This window comes from Neophocaena asiaeorientalis, unplaced genomic scaffold, assembly GCF_003031525.2.
Source record: "Neophocaena asiaeorientalis asiaeorientalis breed wild unplaced genomic scaffold, Neophocaena_asiaeorientalis_V1.1 scaffold51, whole genome shotgun sequence".
Taxonomy (NCBI): Eukaryota; Metazoa; Chordata; class Mammalia; order Artiodactyla; family Phocoenidae; genus Neophocaena; species Neophocaena asiaeorientalis.
In genome coordinates, this window is record NW_020173335.1 from 138,439 (window position 1) to 166,062 (window position 27,624).

The 27,624-nt window shown below is 42.1% G+C and overlaps 1 protein-coding gene across 2 annotated transcripts; it reads left to right on the plus strand.

Moving 5' to 3' along the window:
• On the plus strand, positions 1-25,911 carry ATPAF1 (ATP synthase mitochondrial F1 complex assembly factor 1). Of its 2 annotated transcripts, none has more exons than XM_024746093.1 (9): positions 1-338; positions 5,122-5,230; positions 8,316-8,366; positions 9,114-9,176; positions 12,119-12,169; positions 13,359-13,406; positions 17,169-17,264; positions 18,951-19,058; positions 25,006-25,911. In XM_024746093.1, the coding sequence occupies exons 1-9, from the start codon at positions 1-3 to the stop codon at positions 25,198-25,200; spliced, it is 1,059 nt and encodes a 352-aa protein (XP_024601861.1). In that variant the 3' UTR covers positions 25,201-25,911. The 2 variants fall into 2 exon arrangements, with proteins under 2 accessions (XP_024601861.1, XP_024601862.1); XM_024746094.1 differs by lacking the exon at positions 1-338 and adding an exon at positions 1,894-3,200.
• The last annotated feature ends 1,713 nt before the right edge of the window (positions 25,912-27,624 follow it).

The following is a 27,624-nucleotide window of genomic DNA, read 5'->3' on the forward strand; positions in this document are numbered from 1 at the left end:
ATGGAACGGGCGCGCGGGCCGCGGGCCGAGGCCGACGTGCCCGGGGAGGAGGAGGAGGAGGAGGAGGAGGCGGGGGTGGCCATGGCTGCCGTGGTGGCGGCAGCGGGTGGCGCGGGCCCGGCCGTCCTGCAGGTGGCCGGCCTCTACCGCGGCCTGTGCGCGGTGCGCAGCCGCGCCCTGGGCCTGGGGCTCGTGTCACCCGCGCAGCTGCGCGTGTTCCCGGTGCGCCGCGGCTCGGGCCGGCCCGCGGGGGGCGTCGAAGGCAGCGGGGTCGGGAAAGAGATCGAGGCTAACCCCTTCTACGACCGCTACCGCGACAAGATCCAGCAGCTGCGCAGGTGCGGGCCCGGACGGCGGCGGGCGGCGGGCAGGGAGGAGGGGAGGCGCTCGGCCCGCGCTCCTGGTGTATCTGTATCTGGCGCTCTCAGCCCTTCCAGCAGCCCTGCTAGAGGATCACTGGCACTGTCCCCACTCTACAGATGGTTATCTAGGCTCAGAGAGGCTTGGTCACTTGCCTAAGATCACACAGCTAGTGTGAGAGCCGGGAGTCTCTGCGAAGCCCCAGTTGTCTTTCTGTCTGCTTTAGTTCTCAAAACGCTGAGGTCGACTCTTACGACAGCCCTTAAGAGGCAGGCAACTCCGAGAGACCTGTACTCATTATCGAAATGGGAAAATGGAGCCTTCCAGAGAAGGGACTTGACTTGCTCAAGGTCACCTATTGAGGCAGCTGAGCCTTGTCCTAGGACTCGGGTTCCCAGGCTTCTAGCTGAGGACCCTGACTGTAAGGAAAGGAGATTGGGTGGGGGCAGGGCATCAAAGATTAATAGTGTTACAGTTGGCTCTCAGTTGAACTCTCTCATTAAGATGAGAAAACTGAGCATCAGAGAGAGTAAGCGGCCTGCCAAAGGTCACACAGCTGGTTGGGATTTCTCTGACTTGGAATCCGGGGTTCCTAACACTACCCTTCACCTTCCAGAGAGAAGGACCTGGAGATTAGAGGAGGTTGAGGTGGGTATAAGGGGGCCTTGGAGGGTCCAAAGAGTTGACCTGGGAAGAGCTGAAAGAGATCAAAAGTGAAAATTGAAGGGACTTGGGAGAGAATCTGGCAGGATGGGCAGACAGTTGTCTTAGGAAAGGAAACCTAAGACTGATGCTGTAACTTCTTTGAGTTCTAGCTCATCTCTACTTCCACAGCCTTAATTTACTCTATCATCTTCACCCAGAATATTGCAGTCATCCTCTAACTCAGCGGCCCCCAACCATTTTGGCACCAGGGGCCGGTTTTGTGGAAGACAGTTTTTCCACAGACTGCTGTGGTGGGGGGCGGGTTATGGTTTCGGGATGATTCAAGTACATTACATTTAATGTGCCCTGTTATTGTTACATTGTAATATATAGTGAAATAATTATACAACTCGCCATAACGCAGAACCAGTGGGAGCCCTGAGCTTGTTTTCACTTGCCACACTCACTGATAGGGTTTTTTTGTTTTGGTTTGGTTTTTTTTGCGGTATGTGGGCCTCTCACTGTTGTGGCCTCTCCCGTTGCGGAGCGCAGGCTCAACGGCCATGGGTCACGGGCCCAGCCGCTCCATGGCATGTGGGATCTTCCCAGACCAGGGCACGAACCCGTGTCCCCTGCATCGGCAGGCGGACTCTCAACCACTGCGCCTCCAGGGAAGCCCCAAGACATTTATTTATTTGTTTATTTGGTCACACTGTGCAGCATGTGGGACCTTAGTTCCCCAACCAGGGATTGAACCTGTGCCCCCTGCATTGGGAGCGTGGAGTCTTAACCACTGGACCACCAGGGAAGTCCCTACTGATAGGGTTTTGACAGGAGTCTGCAAGCAATTGATCTATTATGGTCTCTGTGCAGTCAAACCTCTCTGCTAATGGTACTCTGTATTTGCAGCCACTCCCCAGCGCTAGCATCAGCGCCTCACCTCCACCTCAGATTATCGGGCATTAGATTCTCATAAGGAGCGCACAACCTGGATCCCTCACGTGCGCAGTTCACAGTAGGGTTTGCACTCCTATGAGACTGATGCTGCCGCTGATCTGACAGGAGGCGGAGCTCAGGCAGTAATGCAAGGGATGGAGAGTGGCTGTAAATACAGATGAAACCTCGCTCGCTTGCCCGCTGCTTGCCTCCTGCTGTGTGGCCCAGTTCCTAACAGGCCACGGAATGGTACCGGTCCGTGGCCCGGGGCTTGGGGACCCCTGCTCTAACTAGTCTTCCTCACTTCTGGTCTTAGACCCATCTACCCCCAGTCCATGTCACTGCTACTGTAATGATCTTTCTTTGAAAGAATGACAGAATAAATGAATGAGGAGTTTTGCTCTCCTTCAACAGCATTCAGATATACTCAAGTATTTTGTCATCTTAAAAACCTTTTCTTGACCTACATTCCCCTTCAGCCTTTTCTCACTGATCCCTTTCACAGACAAGCATCTCAGAAGAGTGGTCTACTAATATACTGAATACTTCACAGCTCCTGTTCATTCTTATTCACGAACAAATGAATGACTGGTTTTACTTTCCTTCCCCACTAGATCATTCCTGTGTCAGTGTTTACACATACTACTGCTATCTCCTAAAGAGTGGCTTTCCAAGGCCACTCCATATCCTTAGTGTTCCATGCAAGGCCCTTGTGCTCTAGTACCTGCCAGTCTCCCTAGCTTTATCTAATACCAAAACTTCCTTTTAGCTCTATGGCCCAGCGCAAAGGAATAAAGGACTGACGTTGGGGGCAGGTGTTCCAGGTATGGGGAGCAACAGAGCCTGAAACGACCTTAGCCATTTGGGAATATCTGAGCAAATTTTCATCTTAATACCTGTAGCACTCTCATGTACTTATTTACATGTCTTTCTGTCCTACTAGATAGTAAGCTCCTTGAGGTAGGGACTCTTTCTTATTTATTTCTGTATCTCTGAAGCCCAGCAAGTCAACCAACAGGCGAGAGACAACAAGTCAAGTTTGTTGAATGAGTGAAAGGGAGAGAGGAAGGAATAAGTCCTAGAAGAAGTTGAGTGAGATGGGAGGGAAAACTGCGGCCACAAAAGGGAAAAGAACATGAGGTAGAGGAAAAGGGAGGTATGCAGTGAAAGCAGGGCCAAGAAAGGATCAGTAGAACCTGGACCAAGTCATCAAGGAAAGAGGCAAAACAGAGCTTCGCCGTGAGGCCCAAGACCAACAGGTAGGCTATCGTGAGATATTTTAAAAGGAATTATAGTCCTGATTGGTTAGTGCTGTAGCATACTCACTAAAACCTGGGCTCTTGGAGCACTTATAACCCCAGTTCAGTGTGAGCCAACGGCAAGACAAGGCTGTGTGCCCTGCTGACCCCACTCCAGTCCAGTACCTGGGTTTTTGCATCACACTCTACACTGGTGAGAGCTTTAGGCCCACTGTATCTAGAGCGTGCATAAACGAACATGCCGAGAGAGCAGGTCCACAGTAAGGAATGATTTACAAATCATGTATATGAAGAGAGGCTGAAAAAACTGAAGAAATTCAACCTAGAGAAGAGAAACTTAGGAGGTGACATAAGAGCAATTTTCAGGTACTCATAAAAAGAACTAGACATTTTCTCTTGTTCCTGGGGGAGTGAAAGATACAGAGAGGTAGACTTAGACTCAAAATGTTTTAGTAATGAAAGATATCCAGGGTGAGAGTACACAGGGCTCCACTGCCTGGGCCACCCCTCACCATCTCCATCTGCTCACTGGCAACACTAACCTAGGCCCTGGTACTTGCAGCCCTAGCCAGGCAGGTGCCACACCCTACCAGGTGAGGCCGTTGGTGCAGCTCTTCATCGAGGAGGAGCTGGTCTTCTCCGGAAGGGAGGGTGATCTATCCAAGTACATGGCAGTGAAGGGAATGGTGTTCGACATCACCTCCAGAAAGGAGTTACATGGAGGACAAGCGCCCTCCATTGCCTTGACCAAGAAGGACCAGAGGGGTAACCAGGATGCCCTTGGAGCCTGCAGATGTCACCCATGACACTACAGGTCTCGTGGCCCGGGAGCTGGAGCCCCTGGATGACATCTTCACCAAAGTGTACACAGCCAAATATTGTCAGCTACACAGCCTGAAGCATTCTTAACAGATGGCAGCCCCAACCTGGACTTCACGCCTGAAGACCAGCCCCATTTTGACATAAGGACAAATTCTGATGATCCTTCAACTGGAGCAGGTTCTTTGGAGAGAGGTTCAAGGAGAACTCAGGTGCTGAATCTGCAGAATAGGCTGCCTGAAGCCTCTGAGTTGCTGGGATCTGAATAAATAGAGATTTGCCCTAGTTGGGGAGGGAAGGGAGATGTCTAAGAATTAGATGTGTTCTGGTAAGAGCTGGACACCTGGGATTCCTGCCTGAGGATTGTTGCATCTAACCCAGCAAGATGACCACAAAGTACCTTTCCCATCTTAAGGATTTAAGTTCCAAATACCCAGAGTGTAAATACCTGAGGGAGCAAGCCCTGTGTCACCCTAGGGAATATCCTGCAGGAGAAAAATGTTACACAGGCCCCTTGAGGAGTAGTAACAATTGAATAAGTGGATTTCTCTTTCCACTTTCTTGATTTGTAGGCCTGTGCTCAGGCCTAACTAAATTAAGACAAATCCTTCAGCCTCTGACTGTGTCCTCTCTCTGTGAAAGTGGAACATGGTGCTTTGTTATTTCAAAATCCAGAAAGGTGGGCTTCCCTGGTGGCGCAGTGGTTAAGAATCCGCCTGCCAGTGCAGGGGACACGAGTTCAAGCCTTGGTCCAGGAAGATCCCACATGCTGCGAAGCAACTAAACCCGTGTGCCACAACTACTGAGCCTGCACTCTAGAGCCCATGAGCCGCAACTACTGAGCCCGTGAGCCGCAACTACTGAGCCCGCGTGCCAAAACTACTGAAGCCCGTGCACCTAGAGCCCGTGCTCTGCAGCAAGAGAAGCCACCGCAATGAGAAGCCCGCGCACCACAACGAAGAGTAGCCCCTGCTCTCCACAACTAGAGACAAGGCCGCGTGCAGCAATGAAGACCCAACGCAGCCAAAAATAAATTAAATAAATAAATTTATTTAAAAAAGAAAGGCCCAGGTGGTTTATCCTTTGGTTTACCTTTGATCAGGTCTGACCCAACTGCTTTTGAGTCCCGACTGGAGAAATGCAGTGAGTTTCGGAAGCAGCCAGTGGGGCACTCCAAGCAAGGTGACTTTATCAAATGTGTGGAACAGAAGGTAAGACCTACCCCTTTGGGTGTTGTTGGCTCACCAGTGCTCTACATCCCCACTCCTGACCCTTATCCTGGGAGTGGGCTCATTGAGGGGATCAGCTCCATCCATAAATGGTATTCTGCTCTTTCTGGCAAGGTACTGTAGTCATGGTGGAGATATAAGGGGATGAAAAGGGTAATCTCTGCTCCCAGGGTGTATAGTCGAGTGGTCGAGGCAAGGCACACATGTAGGGATCAGGGAGGAAAAAAGTGCTTAATACATGTTAGCTCTTATCACCCTTAAACAAGAATCAGAGCTGGGGAAAAGCATGTTGAAAGCTGTGTATAGTCAGCCCTCCCTACCTGCAGGTTCTACATCCACAGGTTTTGCATCTGTGGATCCAGCCAACAGCTGATAGAAAGTATTCAGGGGGAAAAAAAACTGTAGAAAGTTCCAAAAAGCAACACTTGAGTTTGCCACTTACAGGTAGCTATTTACATAGCATTTATTGTATTTACAACTATTTACATAGAATTTACATTGTATTAGGTATTATAAGTAGTCTAGAGATGATTTAAAGTGTATGGGAAGATGTGTGTAGGTTATATGCAAATACTACACCATTTTATATAAGAGACTTGAGCACCTACAGATTCTGGTGTCTTCAGGTGTCCTGGAACCAATCCCTGACTGATACCAGGGGACAATTGTATAGGAAGATTAATCTAATGCAGTGCTTCTCAAACTTTTTGACCATAACCCACGGTAAGAAATATATTTTACATTGCAATTCATTACACATATATGTATATTATTATAACTGAAACAAATGCTTACTTTTACTATTGATACATGCAATGCACTCTTATTATTATTTTCATCTTTTAAAAAACTTTGGCCACAGTCCACTAACTTGATTTCACAACGTATGATTTGAAAAATACTAATCTAAGGTGGTGCACAGAACAAATTGGAGGGGGAGAGGCAAAGCCAGGGAGAATATATCCAGGTGTGGGCTGCATGAGCCTGAAATAAGGTAGTTACAGTGGAAAATTGGGGTTCTACATTGTAAAAGGAGAGATGTTTATTTTACTTGGAAAATAACTTTTTTTGCCTTGGGTATCCTAAATTTTAAGAGAATCCACTCAGTCTTTTAATAACTGGTTGAGTTAATTAGAATAAGAATAGTTAATGGGTTAATCATTACAAGGTTGGGGAGAAATTCAACCTGTGATAAACGTGGTTTACAATTTTATATGAACAAATAACTTTCTACTACAAATATTTTATCAAATGTAATTTCCTTTAGCAAACATAGTGTCAAGATTACAAATAAATAGCTATGGGAAATATTACTGTATTATAAACTTTCAATATTATCTGGGAAGTCTTTTTGAAACAAGACTTAGAAATTCAGCTTTATGATGACAAGAGCAGAATAAGTAAAGATTTAATTTAAATTATGGCAACTCTTAGGTAAATATTCACTTACTGTCTTTCTTATCTAGCTAGAGGAAGGCTAATAGCTAATGGCTACATTTCTAAAGCCTTTTCTTTACTTTGAGTCATTGGTTCCCTACCACATGATACCCAACATCCCCTTTTTATAATAAATTGTATTTAATTCTCTCTAATTCTACCCTGAAATGAAATGTAGACAATATAACCCACCTACACACATAATTTCAGGGGGGAAAATAAATATAATGACTTAACTGTAATAAAGGGAAATATTTTTTAAATAAAATACAGATTTCAGCATGTAAGTTCTTGGGCACAACTATGCTGTGAGACCTAGTACAGTCATCAGGTTCTTTCACCTCTGTATGGAATCACCATGAATACATAAGCAACAAATGCAAACTGGTACGGGTTGTTGGTAATTATAAAAACTCCCAAACCATAAGCAGTGTTGTTATCAGTGACCCTCATGAGATTCCACAATGTACAGTCTTCTCTTAAGTTACATAGTAGTTACATTTCTGAAAAATTCAGTATTGAATAAAACTGTTTTAAAAAGGAGAAAGAAAGAGAAAGGAAAGGAGGGAGGAAGGAGGGAAGGTCTGGCTAGAATTGGAAAGTTGTGTGGGATGAGGGAAAATTCATTATGGAGAACTCATCTGCAAAATTGCAGCTCATTTAGCACCGCTGCCTCTCCCATAAATGCAGGTGAAACCATCCAGTCAATTATTGTGATAACAAAAAAACAGGTCCCCATAGGTTTCCAAAGCATCTGTAGTAGACATGCTTTAAATGTTTCATTAATTGCTCTTGAGACTTTGGGCACATAGGGTGTATCCAGTAGGTTTTTCTACAGCACGCTTTTGTCTAATTTGTGGGTACTGGTTCTACGGACATCATTTATGAAAGGTTTGGATTCATTAAAGCACAGAGTAATGAAAAAACAGGGTTTAATGCAGAAAGTATGTTTCAGCTTCAGAATCCCAGGTGTGGATCGCACTCCTCTCTGAAAGGCACAGAAATTGAATGGAAAACTCAGAACAACACATCCCTACTGTCAGAAACAACTCAAAATTGTATTTCCTGGCCATGACCTTTATCTGAGAGTGGGCTAGGAGAGAAAATAATCACTTTCAGTTGTTCCTGGCCTTTTTTGAGGGGGAGTCTAATTTGAGGGAGGGAATACTAAGATGGAGTACTAGCAAAGACTCAATAGTCTGCTGAGGTTGCCTGACTTCAGAAGTGCTGTCGTCACAGATAAGAAGCAGCTTGGAAAATACATCATTCCATTCTTACCTCCTCTGTGGCTCACTGGGAAGGAGAGCACAGGAAACCCAAGTAGGCTTGTTCTGGGAAGGATTCCCTCATCCATGGTGGCAGGGATAGAATGGACTCTCAGTACCAGTAGATGGTGTTTACTAACAAAGAACTCCTTTCTCATCTCTGTATCTCAGAATCAGTCAAAGAAAAGTTGTCTCACAAACAGTAACTCTTAGAACAGTGTGTACAGTTACTGTATAGAGTGGAGAGAAGTGAGTTCTGAGGTGCAACATTACTAAGTGAGTTATTGGGCACCTCACCTAGGGAGGGTGGTCTTCTTCCTAAGAGTAAAGTATAGATTAATATCCTGTCCCATTATATATTTCAGACAGACACATTGGGGAAACAGCGTATGAGCAGAGGATTCACCAAGGACAAGGTAGGTTTCTAATTAAATATCCAAGCGTGAATTCATATGGAACATCCATAACAAGAGGCTGCAAGTTTGAACATATTTACTGTGGTTCGGTGATTTTGTGATTTTCTAACTGTGGAGATGAGAGATATTTCTACGAATTTTTGTTATGACCTTGATATGACTCCTAGTATAGTGTGGGTCCTGGGGGTGCTAGAGGAAATGTGAAGGAAATGTAGTGTACTACTTCCTACTTTCTACAGGAAGTAGATTATTTTTTTGGCCACACCGCGCAGCATGCGGGATCTTGGTTCTCCAACCAGGGATTGAACCCGTGCCCCCTGCGGCGGAAGTGTGGAGTCATAACTACTGGACTGCCAGGGAAGTCCCAGAAAGTAGTTTTAAAAAATCAAATAAAAACATGTTTACTCTGTCATTTAACTTGCAAATAAGGAGCCACTTCTGGCAGAATAGCAATTAAAGGTAACAACCGAACTTTCTCCACTTAGGAGCTGCAAAGTGCTGCAACACTTATTAGTGAGCATGAAACATTTGGGAAGTACCAGTAGATATTCCCTGAAAATAGAACTGTGAAACCTGCCCTGGGGGCTCCCTTTTCTGAGCATGTGGGTTTTCTTATACTCATTCTCCACTTACTGAAGATCTGCTTTACTGTCCTCCCATGTTGCTTCCCACAAGGCTTACAGATAGAGTTAAACTGTTTTATTTTTTTAATTGTGGGTGTTAATTGCCTTTTATTTTCTCTTTCAGACCCTCAGTTCAATCTTTAACATTGAGATGGTGAAAGACAAAACTGCAGAAGAAATAAAACAGGTAATGAATGAAAATGAATTGTCATACTTCATGAAAATGTGTGCTCTGTGAACCAAATCTGAAAGTAGAAAGGAGCATACATTTCCTGACACCTCTTTCTAGCCAAAATGAAAGGCAATCATTGAAAGCAAAAGTGATGAATTACATGAAAAATAGTGCATACAAAAACTTGGTCTCACTCCTATATATCTAGTCAACTGACATTTCCCCTTTCTCTTTCGTTCCTGTTGTCCACATCTTATTTAAAATCATCACTACTCTATGCCTGGATGACTACCTTTCTAAATAGGTCTCCCTGCTCTTACTTCTCCCACCCCCTCTCCCCCATCATATCCTCACCAGTTCAATCCTCCTAAAGTTCTGCTTCGCATAGTGTATTGGTTAAGAACAGACTCTAGGACCAAGCTGCCAGTTTTAAGTCCTTGCTCTGCCACTTACTAGCGGAATGACTTTGATAAGTTAGTTAACTTTTGGGGGCCTCAGATTCCCTGTCTGTAAAGTGGACATAATAATAGTACTTACCTCATGGAGTTATTTGGGGAATTAAATGAGTTAATATTTATAAAGTACTTGGAACAGTGCCTGGCACAGAATAAGTGCTATATTTGTGTTTTTAAATAAATAAATAAAAATAAATGTTAGTAACCTGCACTCAAGTATTCAGTGACTTCCCATATTCCTTTGCTTGACATTCAGAGTCCTCCATTATTTTAGGACCTTCTGCAGGAAGCTTCCTGGACACCTTCCTTCAAACCACGTGTGATCTCTTCCGCTTGTTTGGTCATTCCATATACCAAGCATTCCATATTGCTTGAATTAGCATTTGTAAATGCTATTTACATTTTCACATCTGATTCTTTTCTCTTTAATTAGAATATAATAAGCTATTTATTGGCATTCCTTATAGTTCCATGAATTATATTTTAGGTATATTGAGAGAATCAAAATAATAATAAAAGCAGTATACTACGTGTCAGGTACTGTACTTAGTGCTTTATATACACTATTTCATTGTATTCTCATAACCCCCTTATAAAGTAGGTGCTATTATTCCCAATTTACAGCTGAGGAAACTGTAACTTAAAGACATGAAGCAACTTAGTGGCAGAGCTAGGACTCAAACCCTTGTCTGTTTGACTCTACATTATATTCCCTTACGGGAAGCTGTGCCAATTGCTGTGGGTGTCCTTGAGCGCTGTGTCATTGATTTCAGCAGACAGTTATTAAATGTCAGCCTCTGTGCCAGGCATAGAAATAAATGAGAGAATCCCCAGCTCTCAAGGGGTTTCAGCCTAGTGGAAAGACAAACACAAAAACGAAAAGAGAACAGCGCAGAGTTCTAACTTCTGTTAGTAGAGGCTTAATGCAAAGTCTCCAGGAGACCTCAAACTGCCTTTGGGAAGAAGTGCCAATAGAAAGTGGACACCAGGCATGTCCTTTAGTGGGGAGAGAAGCCAGGCCCAGGAGGCCTGATCATCATATGACAAATATCATTTAGACCTATATTTTTATATACAAATTTGTGTTCATTAATATAATTTTGAGTAACCAAGGTCAACTATGTTAGGGAACGTCTGTCAGTCTCATAAATTCAGTGTGGATTCATAAACTATCTTCCAATACAAATTAAATAAAAATAAGCAGGATATGCTGTCCTTAAAATGAGGAGACAGAGCTTCCCTGGTGGCGCAGTAGTTGAGAGTCTGCCTGCCGATGCAGCGGACACGGGTTTGTGCCCTGGTCCGGGAAGATCCCACATGCCGTGGAGCGGCTAGGCCTGTGAACCATGGCCGCTGAGCCTGCGTGTCCGGAGCCTGTGCTCCACAATGGGAGAGGCCACAACAGTGAGAGGCCCGTGTACCGCAAAAAAAAAAAAAAAAAAAAAAAAATGAGACAGTGTTTTGACATGCAAAAAAAAAAAAAGGAAAAAAAGAAAAGCAACCTTACTACATTGATAGAGTGAGGTCCTAGGAGGCAGTAGTCCTTCTGTGCTTTGTGTTGGTGAGATCACACTTTGATTAGTATCTTCAGTTGCCCCCCTCCCCCCCCATTTTCCTGGGAATGTTGACAAAGCAGAGCAGCTCTAAAGGAAGGTGACCCAGTCTTCAATACCCTCAGGTGTCACCTTGGCTATGATGCCTTCCCCAACCTCTGCCTTTGCTACTGCTTGTCATTCTCTGCTTAGAATGTGTCTCTTATCTTCTCTCCTACCTGTTTTTCTTCCCAGACTCCCTGTTCACCTGGCTAACTCCTGATCATTCTTCAGGATACAGCTCAAGTGTCCCTTCCTCTGCCACTTGTTCCCTAACTTGGATTAAGTGCCTCTTTTTTGCCCTCGGAGCACCTTGGCTTTGGTTTGCATTGTAATTCTGTTGTGCTAAGCACAAACATTATTTCAGTAGTCTTCACAGTAATCCTCTAAGGTTAATATTACTATTTTATTGATGAGTATATTGATATAATTTAGTGATTTCCAGTAGTTTTCCCAAAGTAGCAGAGCCAGCAAATGATAAGAGCTGGGATTTGCATCCAGATCTGCCTGACTTCAGACCCTGGGTTCCGAATGACTGATCCTGGCTCTCTGAGAGGGCCCACAGTTGGCCGGACAGTGCGGCTTTTGGGAGAGAAGAGAGAACATATGATAAAAAAAAAAAGCTTGTCTATTACACACAAGGCACACCTTGGGAGAAGTGATTAACAAGGTCTCAGAATCCATTTCTCTGATAGGAATTTGTTATTAAGAGTTACAGTTTAATCATCTAGAAGAGTAGGTGGTATTAAATCTTTTTTGTAATCATGTACTAGTAATAAAAGTATTACGTTGGGTTTTCCTCCCTGTTATCAAATAGCATATTACTCTGAGCAATGAAAGCTGTGACCACTTCTTGGTACAGGTGGAAAAGGTTACTGATGGTCACAGACACTCTCTCTTTTTTGTACAGATTTGGCAGCAGTATTTTGCAGCAAAAGATACAGTCTACGCAGTTATTCCTGTAAGTAGTTTGGAGGGGAAAATGAGAGTGTTATAACATGCAGGTCAGGGCTCTAACCTTAGCAGGCAGTTGCTTTTACTTTTCCTATGTTTATTGCCTCTTGAGAACTTACATTTATAGCTCTGAGGGTTTTTATTATACCCTGAGCACCAAAGATTGGGAGCTCCATATGGTATATTTATGGCTTTTGTTTTTCATCTTTCTGGTTTAGAAATGTCTCTTTGAGTCAAGTCTCTGACAGGGAAGCATGGTGTAAGTTTATGTTGCTGAGCAATTTCCAAGTGTCTTTTATTTCTTTTTGGTGTTTTCCAGCCAAGCTGTTGGAATTTAGGACAGGGCCTCTGGCCTAGCTTTCTTCCCTTCCTGTCTATGAGTGACCTGTACCTGAGCTGACTTGGAGCTTCCTCCTAGACTTTTTCTGGCATTTCCCCTTAGCAAGTGGCTTTTTTTTTTTTTTTTCCTTTCTCAAAATTGCTTTCTTGGAGATGGTAACGGGCCACTGCTTGACCATTAAGATCTGTGACTGGGAAGGAAGGCTGCCGACTTCTGGCTTATGTCCTGCTGCCTTCTACCAGAAGAAAGCATTTAATGTACTGGGTTATCAGCTAGTTCTTTAATTGTTCTTCTCTGAAGAGGAAGTAGCTTTAGGTTAAGTTTATATCAAGCACCCAAATATATACTGAGCTTACAGGTGTAAGTTTAAGGAGGAAAACTTACAGATGGAAAAATAAAGCCAGGCCTTTTGGTTGTTGTGAGAGTATTGCTATCTTTTATTTTCTTTTAAGAAAATAAAAAGATCTTTTACATATATACCCTTTCATGAGTGCAACATTCAGAAGGCTCGGCACTTTTCATGACATTTTAGGTCTCCAATGCTGACTCATTTTTTGAACAGGCCTTCTTAGCTCTCCCTGGACAAACTCAGTGACCTGTTGTCTCTGACACTGGGCAGAGTCCCCTGAAGAGTTAGAGCATTTGCAGTATCCAGTCTTCACACATAATTCTGATATTGAACAGGAAAGCGTACCTCTGCTTTTTCCTCTTTGTTGTAAGAGGGATTTGTAGATGATGGAACTTGGGGTTGTTTTAGTTGTATTTTAGTTCTAGAGTTCAGTCTTGGTGAATTTAAATGTGATTGTGGCCTTTTATGTTTACTTGTTTTTGAATTTTATTCTTTTCTAACCTACAGAAAGAGAAGTTTGATTTGATCTGGAACCGAGCTCAGTCCTGTCCAACAGTAAGTGTCCAGTGACCATATGAGGATTGCCTATCAGTGCTGCCAGACAAGGATGTTTCCTAACCAATCTCTTCATGCTCCATACCATCTCACATGTTATAGTTATTTAACAAAGATGCTCACATACTGATTGTACTGATAAGTAAGATTTTTAGCCTTATGAAATCATGTGGGTTTGGCCCAATAAGCCTGTGGCTGTTTAGCTCTCTGAAACATCTCAGCCCTTTCTGATGTGGATCTTTATTTATTAATATAAGTGAATGTTGAAAGCAATACCTGAGACCTTAATCTTTTCAGCCTCCTTTAAGTTTCTCTTTTATTGGCAGTTTCTTTTCAGTTTTGGCCATGCTATTTTGATTATATATACCTAAAAGGAATTATGAAATTGTTGCTGGGGTATTGAGCTGCCAGAAGACCTAAGAGAAAGGGAATAGGTGAGATGGATCAGCTGACTTGGTGTCTATACTAATTTCTAAGATTCTCAAAAAATGCCTCTAAACATTGCTGAGAGAAAATAAAAAACATCTAAGTAAATGGAGAGATATACTGTGTTGGATGACTCAATATTGTTGTCATTTCTCTCCAAAGTGATCTCTAGATAAAATATAATACCAATCAAAATCCTAATGGGCTTTTTTTTTAATTGACAAGCCAATTTAAAAAACTTATTTGGATATCCAAAGGACCTAGAATAACAAAACAGTTTTGAAAAAGAAGAACAAATTTAGAGAACTTACATTACCTGATTTCAAGACTATCTTTTCATAAAGCTACAGTAGTGAAGACAGTGTGGTACCAGCATAAAGACAGACAAATAGATCAATGGAACAAAATAGAGAATTCAGAAGTAAACCAGCGTATGCATGGTCAGTTGTTTTTCAGCAAAGGTGCCAAGGTAATTAAATAGAGAAAGGATAATCTTTTCAACACACGTCCCACAAATTGTGCAAAACAATTTGAGTATCCATTGCAAAAAAATGAACCTCTACTCTTACCTCACACAGTATCCAAATTAACTGAAGATCTAGAAAAAGGGCTTCCCTGGTGGCGCAGTGGTTGAGAGTCCGCCTGCCGATGCAGGGGACACGGGTTCGTGCCCCGGTCCGGGAAGATCCCCCATGCCGCGGAGCGGCTGGGCCCGTGAGCCATGGCCGCTGAGCCTGCGCGTCCGGAGCCTGTGCTCCGCAACGGGAGAGGCCACAACAGTGAGAGGCCCGCGTACCGCCAAAAAAAAAATGATCTAGAAAAAAAAAAATCTTAGATTGAATCTTAGTGACCTGGGCTTAGCAGAGATTTAAGTTTTGATACCTCACAAAAAGCACAAAACCATAAAAGAAAAAACAATAAATGAGATTTCATCAAGATTAAAATTTTCTCTTTGTATACCCATGTTCATAACAGCATTAGTCACAGTAGCCAAAGGGTAGAAGCAACACAAGTGTCCACTGATAGATGAATGGTTAAATAAAATGTGATACATACATGCAGTAGAACATTATTCAGCCTATAAAGGAAGGAAATTCTGACACACGCTGCAATATTCATGAACCTTAAAGACATTATGCTAAGTGAAATAAGCCAGTCACAAAAGGACAAATACTGTATGATTCCACTTATATGAGGTACCTAGAATAGATTCATATACAGAAAGAAGGACAGTGGTTGCCAGGGGATGGGCGGAAAGCAGGGTGGGGAGTTACTGTTTAACGGGTATGGAGTTTCAGTTTGGGAAGATGAAAAAAGTTCTGGAGATGGATGGTGGTGAAGGTTTCACAGCATTGTGAATGTACTTAATGCCACTGAATTGTGCACTTTAAATGGTTAAAATGGTAACTGTTATGTCTATTTTACCACAATAAAAAAAATTAAAAATTTCTACTTTTCAAAAGACATTGTTGTGAAAATGAAAAGGTAAGCCACGGACTGGGAGAAAATAGTTGCAAACATATATTGACAAGTGACTTGTATATAGAATATACTAAAAACTCTTATGACTTTATAAGAGGACAAGCAACCCAATTTAAAAATGAGCAAAAGAGTCAGACAATTCACCAATGAAGTGCAATGGAAGTTATAAGATGTTCAACATCATTTGTCATAATGGGAATGCAAATTAAAACCACAGTGAGATACCACTAAGATGACTAAAATTAAAAAGATTGACCATCCCAAGTGTTGGTGAGGACATGGGACAGCTGGAACTCTAATATATTGCTGGTAATAATGTAAAATGGTACAACCACTTTAGAAAAGAGTCTGGCAGTTTCTTTAAAAGTTAAGCATATACCTGCCATAAGACCCAGCCATTCTACTCCTAGATATTTTCCCAAGGGAACTGAAAGCATATGTCCGTTCAATGACTTGTATACAAGTGTTCATAGCAACTTTATTTGTAATAACCAAATACTGAAGATACCCAACTCTATCAGAGGTGAAAGAATAAAGAAATTGTGTGTGTGTATACATATACATCATATACAATACATATATAATGGAGTAAGATTCAGCAATAAGAAGGAATGAACTATTGATATATGCACCAACATGGATAGATCACAAAACAATTGTGCTGAGTGAAAGAAACCAGACCAAAAAGAAGTATAGATTCTGTGGTTTCATTTATACGAAATTCTGGAAAATGAAGACTGACCCGTAGTGACAGAAACCAAGTCAGTAGCTGCTTAAGAGCAGTGGGAGAGAGGGAGATATGAATTACAAAGGAATTTTTAGAGATGATAGATATGTTCACTGCGTTGGTTGTGGTAATGGTTTCACTGTATACATATGTCACAACGATTCTAATTGTACACTTTAAATATATGCAACTTATACTTCAAGTATACCTCAGTAAAGCTTTAAAAAAAATGTTTACCCATTAGGCACTGAGGTTATCTCATGTAATAATAATAAAACAGAGCCTTGGTGGTTAGCAGTAAGGAGACAATTCCATGACTAATGCATATTGGACTGATTATACTTTGTTTGTTCTGGCACCAAACATTCTCTTCACCACACCTCCCCAATTCATCTTGAGCATAAAACTAATTATTTCTTGGTGTTTAGAGACATGCTTCAGTATCAGCCTCAGATAGTAGAACATGAAGTGATTACAATAATTGTGACAAAAATTAATGCAGCAGCATTAGAAAGTTTAGAAATTGAAAAAGACCCAAAAGTCCATCAAAAGAAGGATAGATAAAATTGTGGTAAATTTCTATAGTCAAATTCCATATAACAGTGAAAATAATGAATTAGAAGTTATACTTATCAACATGAGTAAATCTCAGAAGTATGATGTGAAGTAAAAAAAAGCAAGTTGCAAAAGTATACATATAACCATTGTAAAGCAATTATACTCCAATAAAGATGTTAAAAAAAAGTATACATATAGTTTGATACGATTTAAGTTTTTAAACATGCAAACAGTACTATTTCTTGTTTATGGATGTATACCTATACATCAAAAGTATAAAAACCTGAAAGGGAATGACAGACACCAAATGCAGTTTACCTGTTATACTGGAATGGAATTAGAATGGGTTTACAGAGAGAGCTTCAGTTGGATCTCTAATGCTTTCTTTCCTAGGTGGGTTGGGTAGTGTATGAGTGTTTGTTACATTATCACATACATATGAATTTCATAATTTAAAAAAGTTTTAAAACCCAAACTTTGAAGAAATGGAGTGAATGGCACAGGTGGTTGGACATAGAGCAAATGATTTTATTTATTCATCTGTCTCCTCATGTATTTGTTTCCCACAGTTTCTGTGTGCACTGCCAAGAAGGGAAGGTTATGAGTTTTTTGTCGGGCAGTGGACAGGTACTGAACTCCATTTCACTGCACTTATAAATATTCAGGTAGGTGGCCTGTGCTCAGCCCCTAGATGAAGGAGGCCTACCCCTCTGTGTTATTATGAGCCCTTGCTGAGGCTTGAGGACACATAATATGTACTGACTACCAGCAGGATTTGCTGTAGCACTGATGAATTGTCATACTTTGTTGGGCTAGCTTTTTAGGCCCCGCTCACTACCTAGAAATTGAAAAGATCCCAAAACGCGTTCTCTGACTATTTCTGGCTCTCTGCTCTCTTCCCCATACATCTATAGCATTTACTGCATGTACCTCACTTAACAAACATGGGTGAGTGGTGATGGTTATCTTTATAACCTTAAGGTAGGCTCTTTGTCTTACATGTGTTTTATTAACCAGGTCAGCACTTTCTAAGGTGCTAGATGCATAGTTTTCATTTCACAGATGTCGTTTTGTTTGCTTCCCTCCTTCCTTTTTCTTTGTTTTACTCCCAAGTATTAGATTAAGAAGTTTGATCCAAAGCATTTGAAGCTTTTAAAATAAAAGTATTTTAAATGAGATCATCACTAGGATTGAGATTCTATATTTGGAGGCTGAATCTGGCAAAAACAAGAATGTATTATAATGGCTTTGAAGTTGGGGTAAAGGGAGCACAAAACAGAATGAGAATTTGCTCATGACTGTAGCCCTTGTGATGGTATCCAAAAATTATATTGTGTTTGTTTTTTTAAAAAAAAATAGTAGAAAGAAAAGAAAAATAAATAGTGGGCTCAGAGAAGTTAGTTCACAGTGCTAGTAAGTGGTAGAGCTGGGTTTGCTTGACACCAGGTTATTGACTCCAAAGTCTATGAACTTAACCATTATGCTGTTGTGTTGGAAACTACGCTAGGACTGCCTTCGTGAAGCTCATATACAAGTATAGGAAAAAGATCCAGAAGCATAATTATGACCAAAATGATGTGTATTTGAAGTACGTACGAGAGAACTGAGGCTGAACTATTATTAAGAGTACCCTAGCAATAATTAGGTATTGATAATTAAAAGGACTTTTGCTGAAATTTTAAAGATGAAACCCAGAGATCTTTTGAATGTATAGTTGTTTCCTTCTATACTATATGAGTGCTTAGGCTTTGAACCTAGCCTCTCTTCCTAGTCTGGAGTGAGGTCTAGTCACCACTGCCCTGTCCCTTCTTCATGAAATTATGATGTTCCCATTCTTCTTTCCCCCCTTCCTCCCACCCAGATTATATTTTAAAACTGCACATTACAAATCTGGCCCATGTGCAAACTCTCCAGCTGTTTGCTACGGCTTAAAAGAGCTCAGTCCTCAGAGCCAGCCAAGGGGAGTAGATTTCAACTGTGAAATGCACTAGTCCATAAAGGCGGCAATTACACAGGCATATTGCTTTATTTAGGACTTGATCTGGTAGCTGCTTGTGCCGTTTTGTTTTTAAATATATGGCCGTGATGAAGGATTCACTGCCTACTGTAAACATTTTCCAGGAGAAAAGCCAAACCTTTTTCAATTGAAGACACAAATAACACTGTGCAAGCTGTCGGTTTCGATGTGCCTTGGCAGACCTGGCCACCGCCACGTGCCAGTCCTCCGACTCACCAGCCACCCAAGGGGCTGTTAAGAGCCAGAATTCCCTCCAGACTCTCTATTGCTGTGAAGTCGCAGTTTTGTTTTGGTGGCACCTTACTGAGCCTTGATTAAGTGTTCCCCCTTACAGACCCGAGGGGAAGCTGCAGCCAGCCAGCTGATTTTATATCACTACCCTGAACTTAAGGAAGAAAAGGGCATAGTGCTGATGACAGCAGAAATGGATTCCACATTTCTGGTAAGAATCAACTTTTACCTCTTTGGATTTACCTGGTGACCCTGAAGGTATTCAGATACAGTTATATGGTATCTGCACTTGTTACCTTTCTAAAATCCAGTAATTCTGCCTCCAAGACACATCTGGCCCTAGGGGTTTCAGGCAAGAGACTATGGACGAGTAAATGGCTTCTTAAATGTAGGGAAGGGTTCAAAGTCTAGAATAGTTCTTAATCTTTTATCTTCCTCCACACTGTTCACATGTACAGCATTCATCATACATAGTGAATTTCCTTCCTCCTTTTCCCATTTCCTGGGATAGAGCATTGACCATATGCCCATAGGTAATGATGTCTGTTGTGTTTGTTCTTTACATATCCAGGGCCAGGAGCAGTTTTATGATTACTGTTCAGCCTGTTCGTCTAGTCCTTGCTCATTTCAGTCTCATTTATCTGGCAGGGTTTAAGTTCAGGATGTTCTCAAGATAGTGGGCACGTTAGTGCCTCTTCCTCCTGAGGTTCTTTATTACAACACCCACTTATTTTTCCTCTGTCTCTTAATCAGCTGCGTACAAGAAAGGGAAAAGTTATGCTACTCAGCTAGTATCTCATAGTAGCAGTAAGCCCCAAGTCTAGGACATAATTGAGACTCTCCTTCCTTGTCTGTTATTCCTGTAACTGTTCAGTCCCATTTCTCCCATTCTTTCTTCTACCCATCACACTCAACTGGAAGTCACCCCAAATCCTACCCAGAAGAATGGAGTTGCCAATAACTGAGACAGACAAGACTGCAGGCGGAAGAGGTTTGGGAGGAAGATCAGGAGCTCAGTTTTCAACACATTAAATCTGAGATGCCTATTAGATATCCAAGTAGTAGGCAGTTAGATACATGAGCTTGGAGTTCAGGGGAGAGGTCCAAGCTAGAGAGAGAAAAATGAGAGTAGTCAGCATACAGGTTGTTATTTAAAGCCATGAGACTGAATGAAATCACCAAGGAAGTTAATTAAGGTAGAAAAGAGAAGAGGTCTAAGAACTGAGCCCTGGAGTGATGAGGAAGCATCAGCAAAGAAGATTAAAAAGGAAGAGTCAGTGAGACAGGAAAACTAAGATGGTAGAAGCCCCTGGAAGCTAAGATAAAATGTTTCAAGGAACAAGGGTACTCAACTAGCCAAATCTCACTTGCTGGTAGGGCAAATGAGATGAGGACTGAGAATTTACTAGATTTCACAACATGAAAGTCATTGGGGACCTTTATAAGGGCAGTTTCAAAGGAGTGGTAGGACAGAAGCATGAGTGGAGTACATTTAAGAAAGAATGGGAAGAGAAAGAGTAAGCATAAACACGTCTTTCAAGGGATGTTTTTGAGAAGGGAAGGAGAGAATGGGGTGTAAGAAGTGGGGATGAGAGTGTTTTTTTGGTTTTGTTTTAAATGAGAGAAATAACATTATATGTATAGGCTGATGGAAAGATCCAGTAGAGAGGGAAATATTGATAATGGACAAGAAGGAGGCTAGAGAGTTGTTGAAGTGGTGTTTTTGAGTGGGGTGAGTCTTGGGAATGAGGGGTTGATCTTTGCCAGAAACGTAACAACAGGAGAGAAGCCAGGATATAATGACACAAATACAGTTAAACGAATAGAGGTGGTGGTAGCTTGTAAGAAGTTCTCTTCAGATTGCTTAGTGAAAAGAAAGATCGTCAGCTGAGAGTGAGGATGGAAGGATAGGTGTTGGACTTTTGGGTGGAAAAGAGAAAGTGTGAAATTGTCTAGGACAGGCCCATGAGTTGAGAATGTGTTCTACATCTTTAAGTAGTTGAGGAAACAAACAAACAAAAAAAAAACTAAAAAAGACTAATATTTCATGGCCTGTGAAAAGTATATGAAATTCAAATTTCAGTGTCTGTAGATAAAATTTTATTGGAACACAGCCATGTTTATCATTTACATGTTATCTATGGCTGCTTTACCTCTACAACAGACTTGAGTAGCTGCAACAGAGACTGTAGGGCCATAGAGCCTAAAATATTAACAGTGTCTCCCTTTCCAGAAAGTGTTTGTTGACATGTGATCTAGGAAAATGGAAGAGAGAACGGGTGTGCGGGTACAAGCACAGAGAGGGAGGACCGAGAGTTGGATTTAACTAGGGTTATGGTTTAGCCAAGTGATGTAATGAAGCAAGATAGGGACCAGGAATTTAAAAGTGAATGCAAAGGAATGATTGTAATTACTGACAATGGAGTGCAAGTTGGATAAAGAGGGAAGTGGAAACATGAGAAAGGTTCGAGACAGAACTGCGAGTCCTATTTGAGTTAAAGGATTTTTTAATTTGGGAGTGAGTGTTAAATATAGGAAATAGTAGACAAAGTACGGATGTTTCAAGTTGAGATTTGGAGGGGATATAGTTATCAATAATGGTAAGGTTTAAAATTTGACCACAGGAGTGACATAGAGATTATACTGCATTTTCTGATCTTCAGCAAAGCATAATATCTAACTGTATTAGAAGTGGACTCTAGAGGTCAGAGGAGACCCTTTCTGTTTTAGCATTTACACCGCCTCACCCTAGTGGTCTCAGACCCATAATTATTGAAATTTGCTTCCTAGCCTTATAACATTTAACATCATACCAGACAACATACATTTGCCTTGTATAAGTCAACTTGACTGTGAGTTTCTAATGTAGTACAGAATTAGACATGTCAGAATTTAGTGTAGAGATACACGATTCAGAGATGGGAAACCTAGAAATGTAATATAAATATATGATCCCCTGCACACTCATGCATGAGTTTGCAGTTTAGGCATGGTGTTTCCAAATACAGTAAAGCAAATGAATAGAAATACCTGGAAACTAGAGGTTTCTTCTGAACTGATTCACTTTAATGATGAAAATTTAGTATAGTATTAGAAAGCCTTATTTGTGTCCACATGTGTGTCAACAGATGATTTCATTGGAATGTAGTAAGTGCTAGGATAGAGACATGCACAGCATTGGGGGAGGGGGCAGGGGGAGCGTCCCTGGCCCAGAAGGAGGAAGAAGCCTTCCTAGAGATGACACCTGAGCTGAACCTCAAAGATTAGCAGGAGTTTAGCAGGGTAAAGTGGGGAGGGGGAGGGGGAGGGGAATGTTCCAGGTGGTGGAAATAGAATACATAAATGCTAGGAGGCATAAAATGACTTGGGGTATTACAAACAGTTTGCTATCACTGGTATATTAAAAAAGGAAGTTTGGTGGGTTGTGTTTAAAGGATCAGCTTTATCCTGCGGGCACAAAAAGATCATTAAAGGGTTTTGAATGGGGGTTGACCCATAAAGAGTTGGATTTTAAGACCATTAACCTTAAGTATTTGCTTCCTAAATATTTTTTAGTTCTAGCCTGGTCAGTGTGATCACTTAAAATACAGTTGCAATAGTCTGGGCAAGAAGTAGTAAAGACCTAAACTAGAGCAGTGGTAGTAGGGATGGAGGAGAGAGAATGTCTCCAGAAATATATAGGGAATAAAATGGGCAAGACTTGGTAATTTGATTGTAGCTATTAAGATTGAAAGAGAGGGAGGAATCAGGTTTGTTAATAAAGCTCCTTGTTGAGCAACATAAGGAATTAATATGTTTATCTTCTTGGGTCTTGGAAAGGGAAGAGACTACTGTTTCATGTTGAGAGAATAAAAGGCGGGGGTGAATAAGTGGGCAGGGCTTGGGGTGCAGGGGAGCTTTCCATAATCCTCCATGAGAGACATTTGCACATATCTCCATATCTTAACTCTCTACCCACCATTCTAATGGTCTTCAAACTAGTGGTCAGAGCCCTTTATCCACACAGAATCTTATTATGTAAAACCCCAGGATATAACAGCTGAACGAGAGGTGAAGGGACCAGAGGCACCTCCACCTAGGACTCTGCAGTTTGAGCATCACTGTTCTAGAATGTACACAACTGAAATTACCCTTACCTCCACCATCCTAAGCCTCAAATAAAAGTTGACTCACAGGCCCTACAGTTCAGGGCCTCAGAGAGCGGTGGTATCTGCCTCAGATTATGCACTTGCTTTAGAGATGGTTTGTTCTTGAGGCATGTTTGAATGTAAGAAAGGTAAAAATGATGAAGTAGAGTTATCGACCTTGATCAGTCTTAATTATTGCCCCACCAGAAATACTATCAGGGTGAAGTGGAGGGAGTACCAGCCTGGGAGTCCAGAGGTCTGGTCCTTGCTCTGCCACTTGTTAGCCATATGACCTTGGGTCTATCCCTGACCCTCATCTGCTTTGGTTTCCTGGTCCATTAAATGAGGACTGGGTGATCTCTAAGGCCCCTTCCAGCTCTAAAATTCTATTAATTTGAAATAGCCAGCATTTTGGAAAATGGCTTTTGATTGAAGATCCAGTCTCAGAGATCAGTGCCTGCTTATGAGAAATGACCTGCAAGGCCCATAGGAGGGAATGGAGGTGAAGCAGGCTGTGGTATTTATAAACCTCTTTTCATCACCGTAGCTAGACATAGCACACTTTTGACAGTTTTAGTAGGAATTTTCCATTATCGCTTGGGGTTGGGTTTTGGCTGTGTGAACATTGTAATCGTGAATAAGTGCCTCTGATCAGCTGGCACTAGAGAATGTATAGGAAGCAAAAGTAAGAGTTTTTGAAGTAACTCTCTTATAAGGTTTCAAGAGTGTAGCCTGTGTCCTGATCCCACTTCTGTTACACAGAGTGGTCTGGTCACCATTTCCCTGCTACTGAGCTTTAGAGAAGGTGGCCCCTTCTTTTCCCTGGGGCTCTGCAGGTGGATTAGTTAGAAATGACTGCATAACAAATTACTACTCCAAAACTTAGTGGCTTAAAACAACAAATATCTATCGCCTCACAGTTTCTGTGTGTCAGGAGTTCAGGAGCAGCATGTCAGGGTAGCTCTGGCTCAGAGTCTCTCACGAAGTTGCTGTCGAGATGTTGGCAAGGACGACAGTCATTTGAAGGCTGATTGGGCTTGACGATCCACCTCTGACCCCACTTGCATGGCTGTTGGTAGGAGGCCTCATTTCCTTGCCACACTGGCTTCTCCGTAGGCTACTTGAATGTCCTCATGATATGGCAACTGACTTTCCCCAAAGCAAGTGATTCAAGAGAGATAGCAAGACAGAAGCTGCAATGTCTTCTGTGACTGAATAGCAGAAGTCATTTTTCATCATTCCACTTTAGTCCATTTGTTAGAAGCAAGTCACTACGTAAAGCCAACACTCAAGGAAGGAGAAACGAGGCTCCATCACAGGGAAGAAAGAGTGTCATAGGGAATCCCCTGGCGGTCCAGTTGTTAGGACTCCGCACTTTCACTGCCGAGGGCCTGGGTTCAGTCCCTGGTCAGGGAACTAAGATCCCACAAGCCACGCAGCACAGCCAAAAAGAAAAAAACATTGTGTCATAGACTTTATGGACAAATTGTAAAACTACAGCTGGCTTTGGCACTACTTCTTTGACTGAGGTGGTATGAGGAACAGGTTTTATTCAAGAGTATGTCTGGTTAGTCAAGAACTTAGTAGTAACTCACAAACTGGTTCTTGGAGATGGGTAACTATTGCTATTTTTCCCCCTTGAGGTAAACTTAACAGTTACTAAAGAACTGAATGAAGAGGGAAATTTTTAACATATGCATTAATTTATTAGCAAACATTCACCAGATTTCACTGGGTACAGGATGTAAAAGAAGCACATACTTTGAGAAATTCACACAAAGGAAGACAGACAAAAAAGAAAAAGAGGAAAAAAAGGACAGATACAATACAGTATGATACATACTATGTTAGAGGGACGTGTAGGGTAATTTGAATACACAGAAAAGGGGCACCTCACCAAGACTTGGGATGTCAGGGAAGCTTTCTGCAACAGTGACTCCTGGGTGAGGGCCCCTAACTGCCATAGGACTTAGACACAGAGCTTCATGGCGCTGTGCTGGAAAGGACCTGACTGTTCTTTTTACCTTTCAGAATGTTGCTGAGGCACAGTGCATTGCCAACCAAGTTCAGCTTTTCTATGCCACTGATCGAAAAGAGACCTACGCGTTAGTGGAGACCTTTAACTTCAGACCAAATGAGTTCAAATATATGTCTGTCATCGCTGAATTGGAACAAAGTGGACTTGGAGCAGAACTGAAATGTTCTCAGAACCAGGATAAGACTTAGAGCTGTAAGGCTGGTGTACAGAGTTTGCTCAGCCCTGGATAGTCCTGAGCCTACCCACCCCCGACCTCTCGGGAGCTCAGCATCGATAATGAGCAGTCTCTAAGGAGTTGCCCTGTATGCTTATTGCAAGAAGTAACATGGCGGTGAGCCCTGTTACTTGATAGTCAGGAACCAAGGTACCCAAGCATTCTGATCATTATCTCCCAGCATACTTGAGGTTTCCTTTTTAAGTGTTTGAGGTCATAACCAGAGACAGCCAAGCATCCACAAGATGGTTGACTTGATTTTACACACTGTAATAGTGTATTTGTTTTCTGGACATTTTGACCGCACAGCTCCCAAATGATTAGTTCCTCATCTTTATAAACTGTGACAGGATAATAAGCTTGAAGACCTGCTGTAGTTAGATGTGGGCTCTACATACTCTTCCCACTTGGCTGGCCAAAGGCATAACCCAGGTATCCTTTAGAACAACCAGATATTGCCATCAGGATTAAGACTCCGTCTAGATGCCCCCAGAGATGGCTTTAGTGTAGCTGGTTTGAAGTATCAGCAGATTTCAGTCGTAGTTAAACGGGTGCAGTGCCTGCTGCCTGCATATTTTTAAACTATGGTCTGGTGCCTGCTTTCTAACTCTGCCTGTTGGAAGCTGTGTATTTGGAGGGGCTGAATCAAGTGCAGTATAAATAAATCAACACTTCTGTAAAGAGAGGATGAATCCAGACTGGCTTTTTTTTTTTTTTTTTTTTTTAACAACTCTAAACCATGCCAGTATTATAGAAAAGGTAGGTGGAAGCAAATGTACCCATATTGGGTGTGGGGAAAATGTAGCAATAAAGCCTGGCTTATAATCTTTGTTACACTAAATAGTGAAATCTAAGCTGTGTGCTATCCATAGCGTCAGTACTGTGGGCTGATTTCATCAAAACTCATCTTTGGACTCAGCAGTTGCTTGAAATGCCAGAAATAAGAAAGAAGCTCTCCAGCACAGGAAACTCAGGTTTGGTTAGTAGTGCCACTGTTGTGGCTCCAAGCTCAGCGGTAGAAGCCTGCCTTCTGCCTTCTGAACTCGAGGCCCCAGAGCGTGTCCCCGCCCCCAGTATTGTCGTCAGCCGCCTCTATTATAATACCTTTCCTTTTCTTCATCTAACACGCTCCACTTTGCTGCTCCTGCCTATGGTCTGGCGAATGACACAATATAGTGAGTGGGAACGTAACCAGGATTTGCCGTTTGTGTGTGTGTTTTCTTTATTACAGGAGACTTTTTATAAGTTGGGCTTGTCCCCAAGTCCTTTAAATGGGGTTGGACTTCCCATTATTTTCTGAGCTGTGTTTATTTTGCTGTACTTCTGAGTCTGTGTGTAGAAAGAGATAGTGTTTGTTTAACCTGGAAAAGTTGCTGGTCTTTCACAGTTTCTCTTAAGGTTGAGCTGTTTCCTAATGCAAATTCAGGCCTCTGTTCCTGACAGTTAATTTTTTTGAGAAACTTGAGTCTGGATGTTTGGAGTCCCAGGAATCTTTGATATCAGGTGGAGTTACTTTCATGGATATGTTTCCTTTTCCCTCCAGACGGACCCAGGCTTTAGCCATAGTACCTTTCATCACACCTCCACCAGAAGGTGAGAAAATGATGGGGAAAGAAGCCAGAACTGGCTGCTCATTTTATTGTTCCTCCCAGCTTTGCCCTGAGTCCCCCACTCGCCAGAGCAGTATGTATCCATGGCCAGTTACTTCGGACATGATCAGAGTACCATCTGGCTGTTCTTTATATTTACCTAGCAAGATCTGGCAAAGAACTAAAAGAAAATTGTTACATTAATCAGTCCCCTGGTACAGCATGGTGTTACAGAAAGTGGACAGGCTTTACAGTTAAGTGAATCTAGGTTCAGTGTTGGGATTCGTTAGCTCCAAATGTTGAACAAATTATTTAAGCTCTCTAATTCTGTTTCTTTATCTGTAAAATGAGAGTAATAATATCTACCTCACAGGATTATTGTGAGAATTAAATTAACTTATATGGAGACTATACAGAGCTTAATAAATGTCATCTCCCCTCTTCCTCCCTTCTTGCCCTGCCTCTCCAAAGGCCAACACAAATGAGCATTTCAGATGTGCAGATCATTCTTCATTCCAGTTTTATAAGCAAATGGATTCTCAAACTTTAATTTGCAGTGGAATTACCTAGAACACTTTAAAATGCAGACTCCCAGGTCCCAAAGCCCAACCTGCGGAAGTGCTGGGAATCTGCATTTTAATATGTGCTCCAGATGATTCTGATGTAGATAATTAGCCAGCCACACTCTGAGGACCACTACCTTTATCTGTTCTTCACAAAAAATACCCGTTAGCCAGCTCTCTCGTTCCTGTGGACATGAACCGTAGAATCCGGTCCCTCTGCTCTTTGCCTCCTGTAGGGGTCCCCTC

Excerpts from the sequence above, each read along its gene's own strand:
- ATPAF1 (XM_024746093.1), top strand. The coding sequence starts at position 1 with ATGGAACGGGCGCGCGGGCCGCGGGCCGAGGCCGACGTGCCCGGGGAG. Across the intron at positions 339-5,121 it reads AAGATCCAGCAGCTGCGCAG|GTCTGACCCAACTGCTTTTG; the intron begins GTGCGGGCCCGG and ends ACCTTTGATCAG. Across the intron at positions 12,170-13,358 it reads CAGTCTACGCAGTTATTCCT|AAAGAGAAGTTTGATTTGAT; the intron begins GTAAGTAGTTTG and ends TCTAACCTACAG.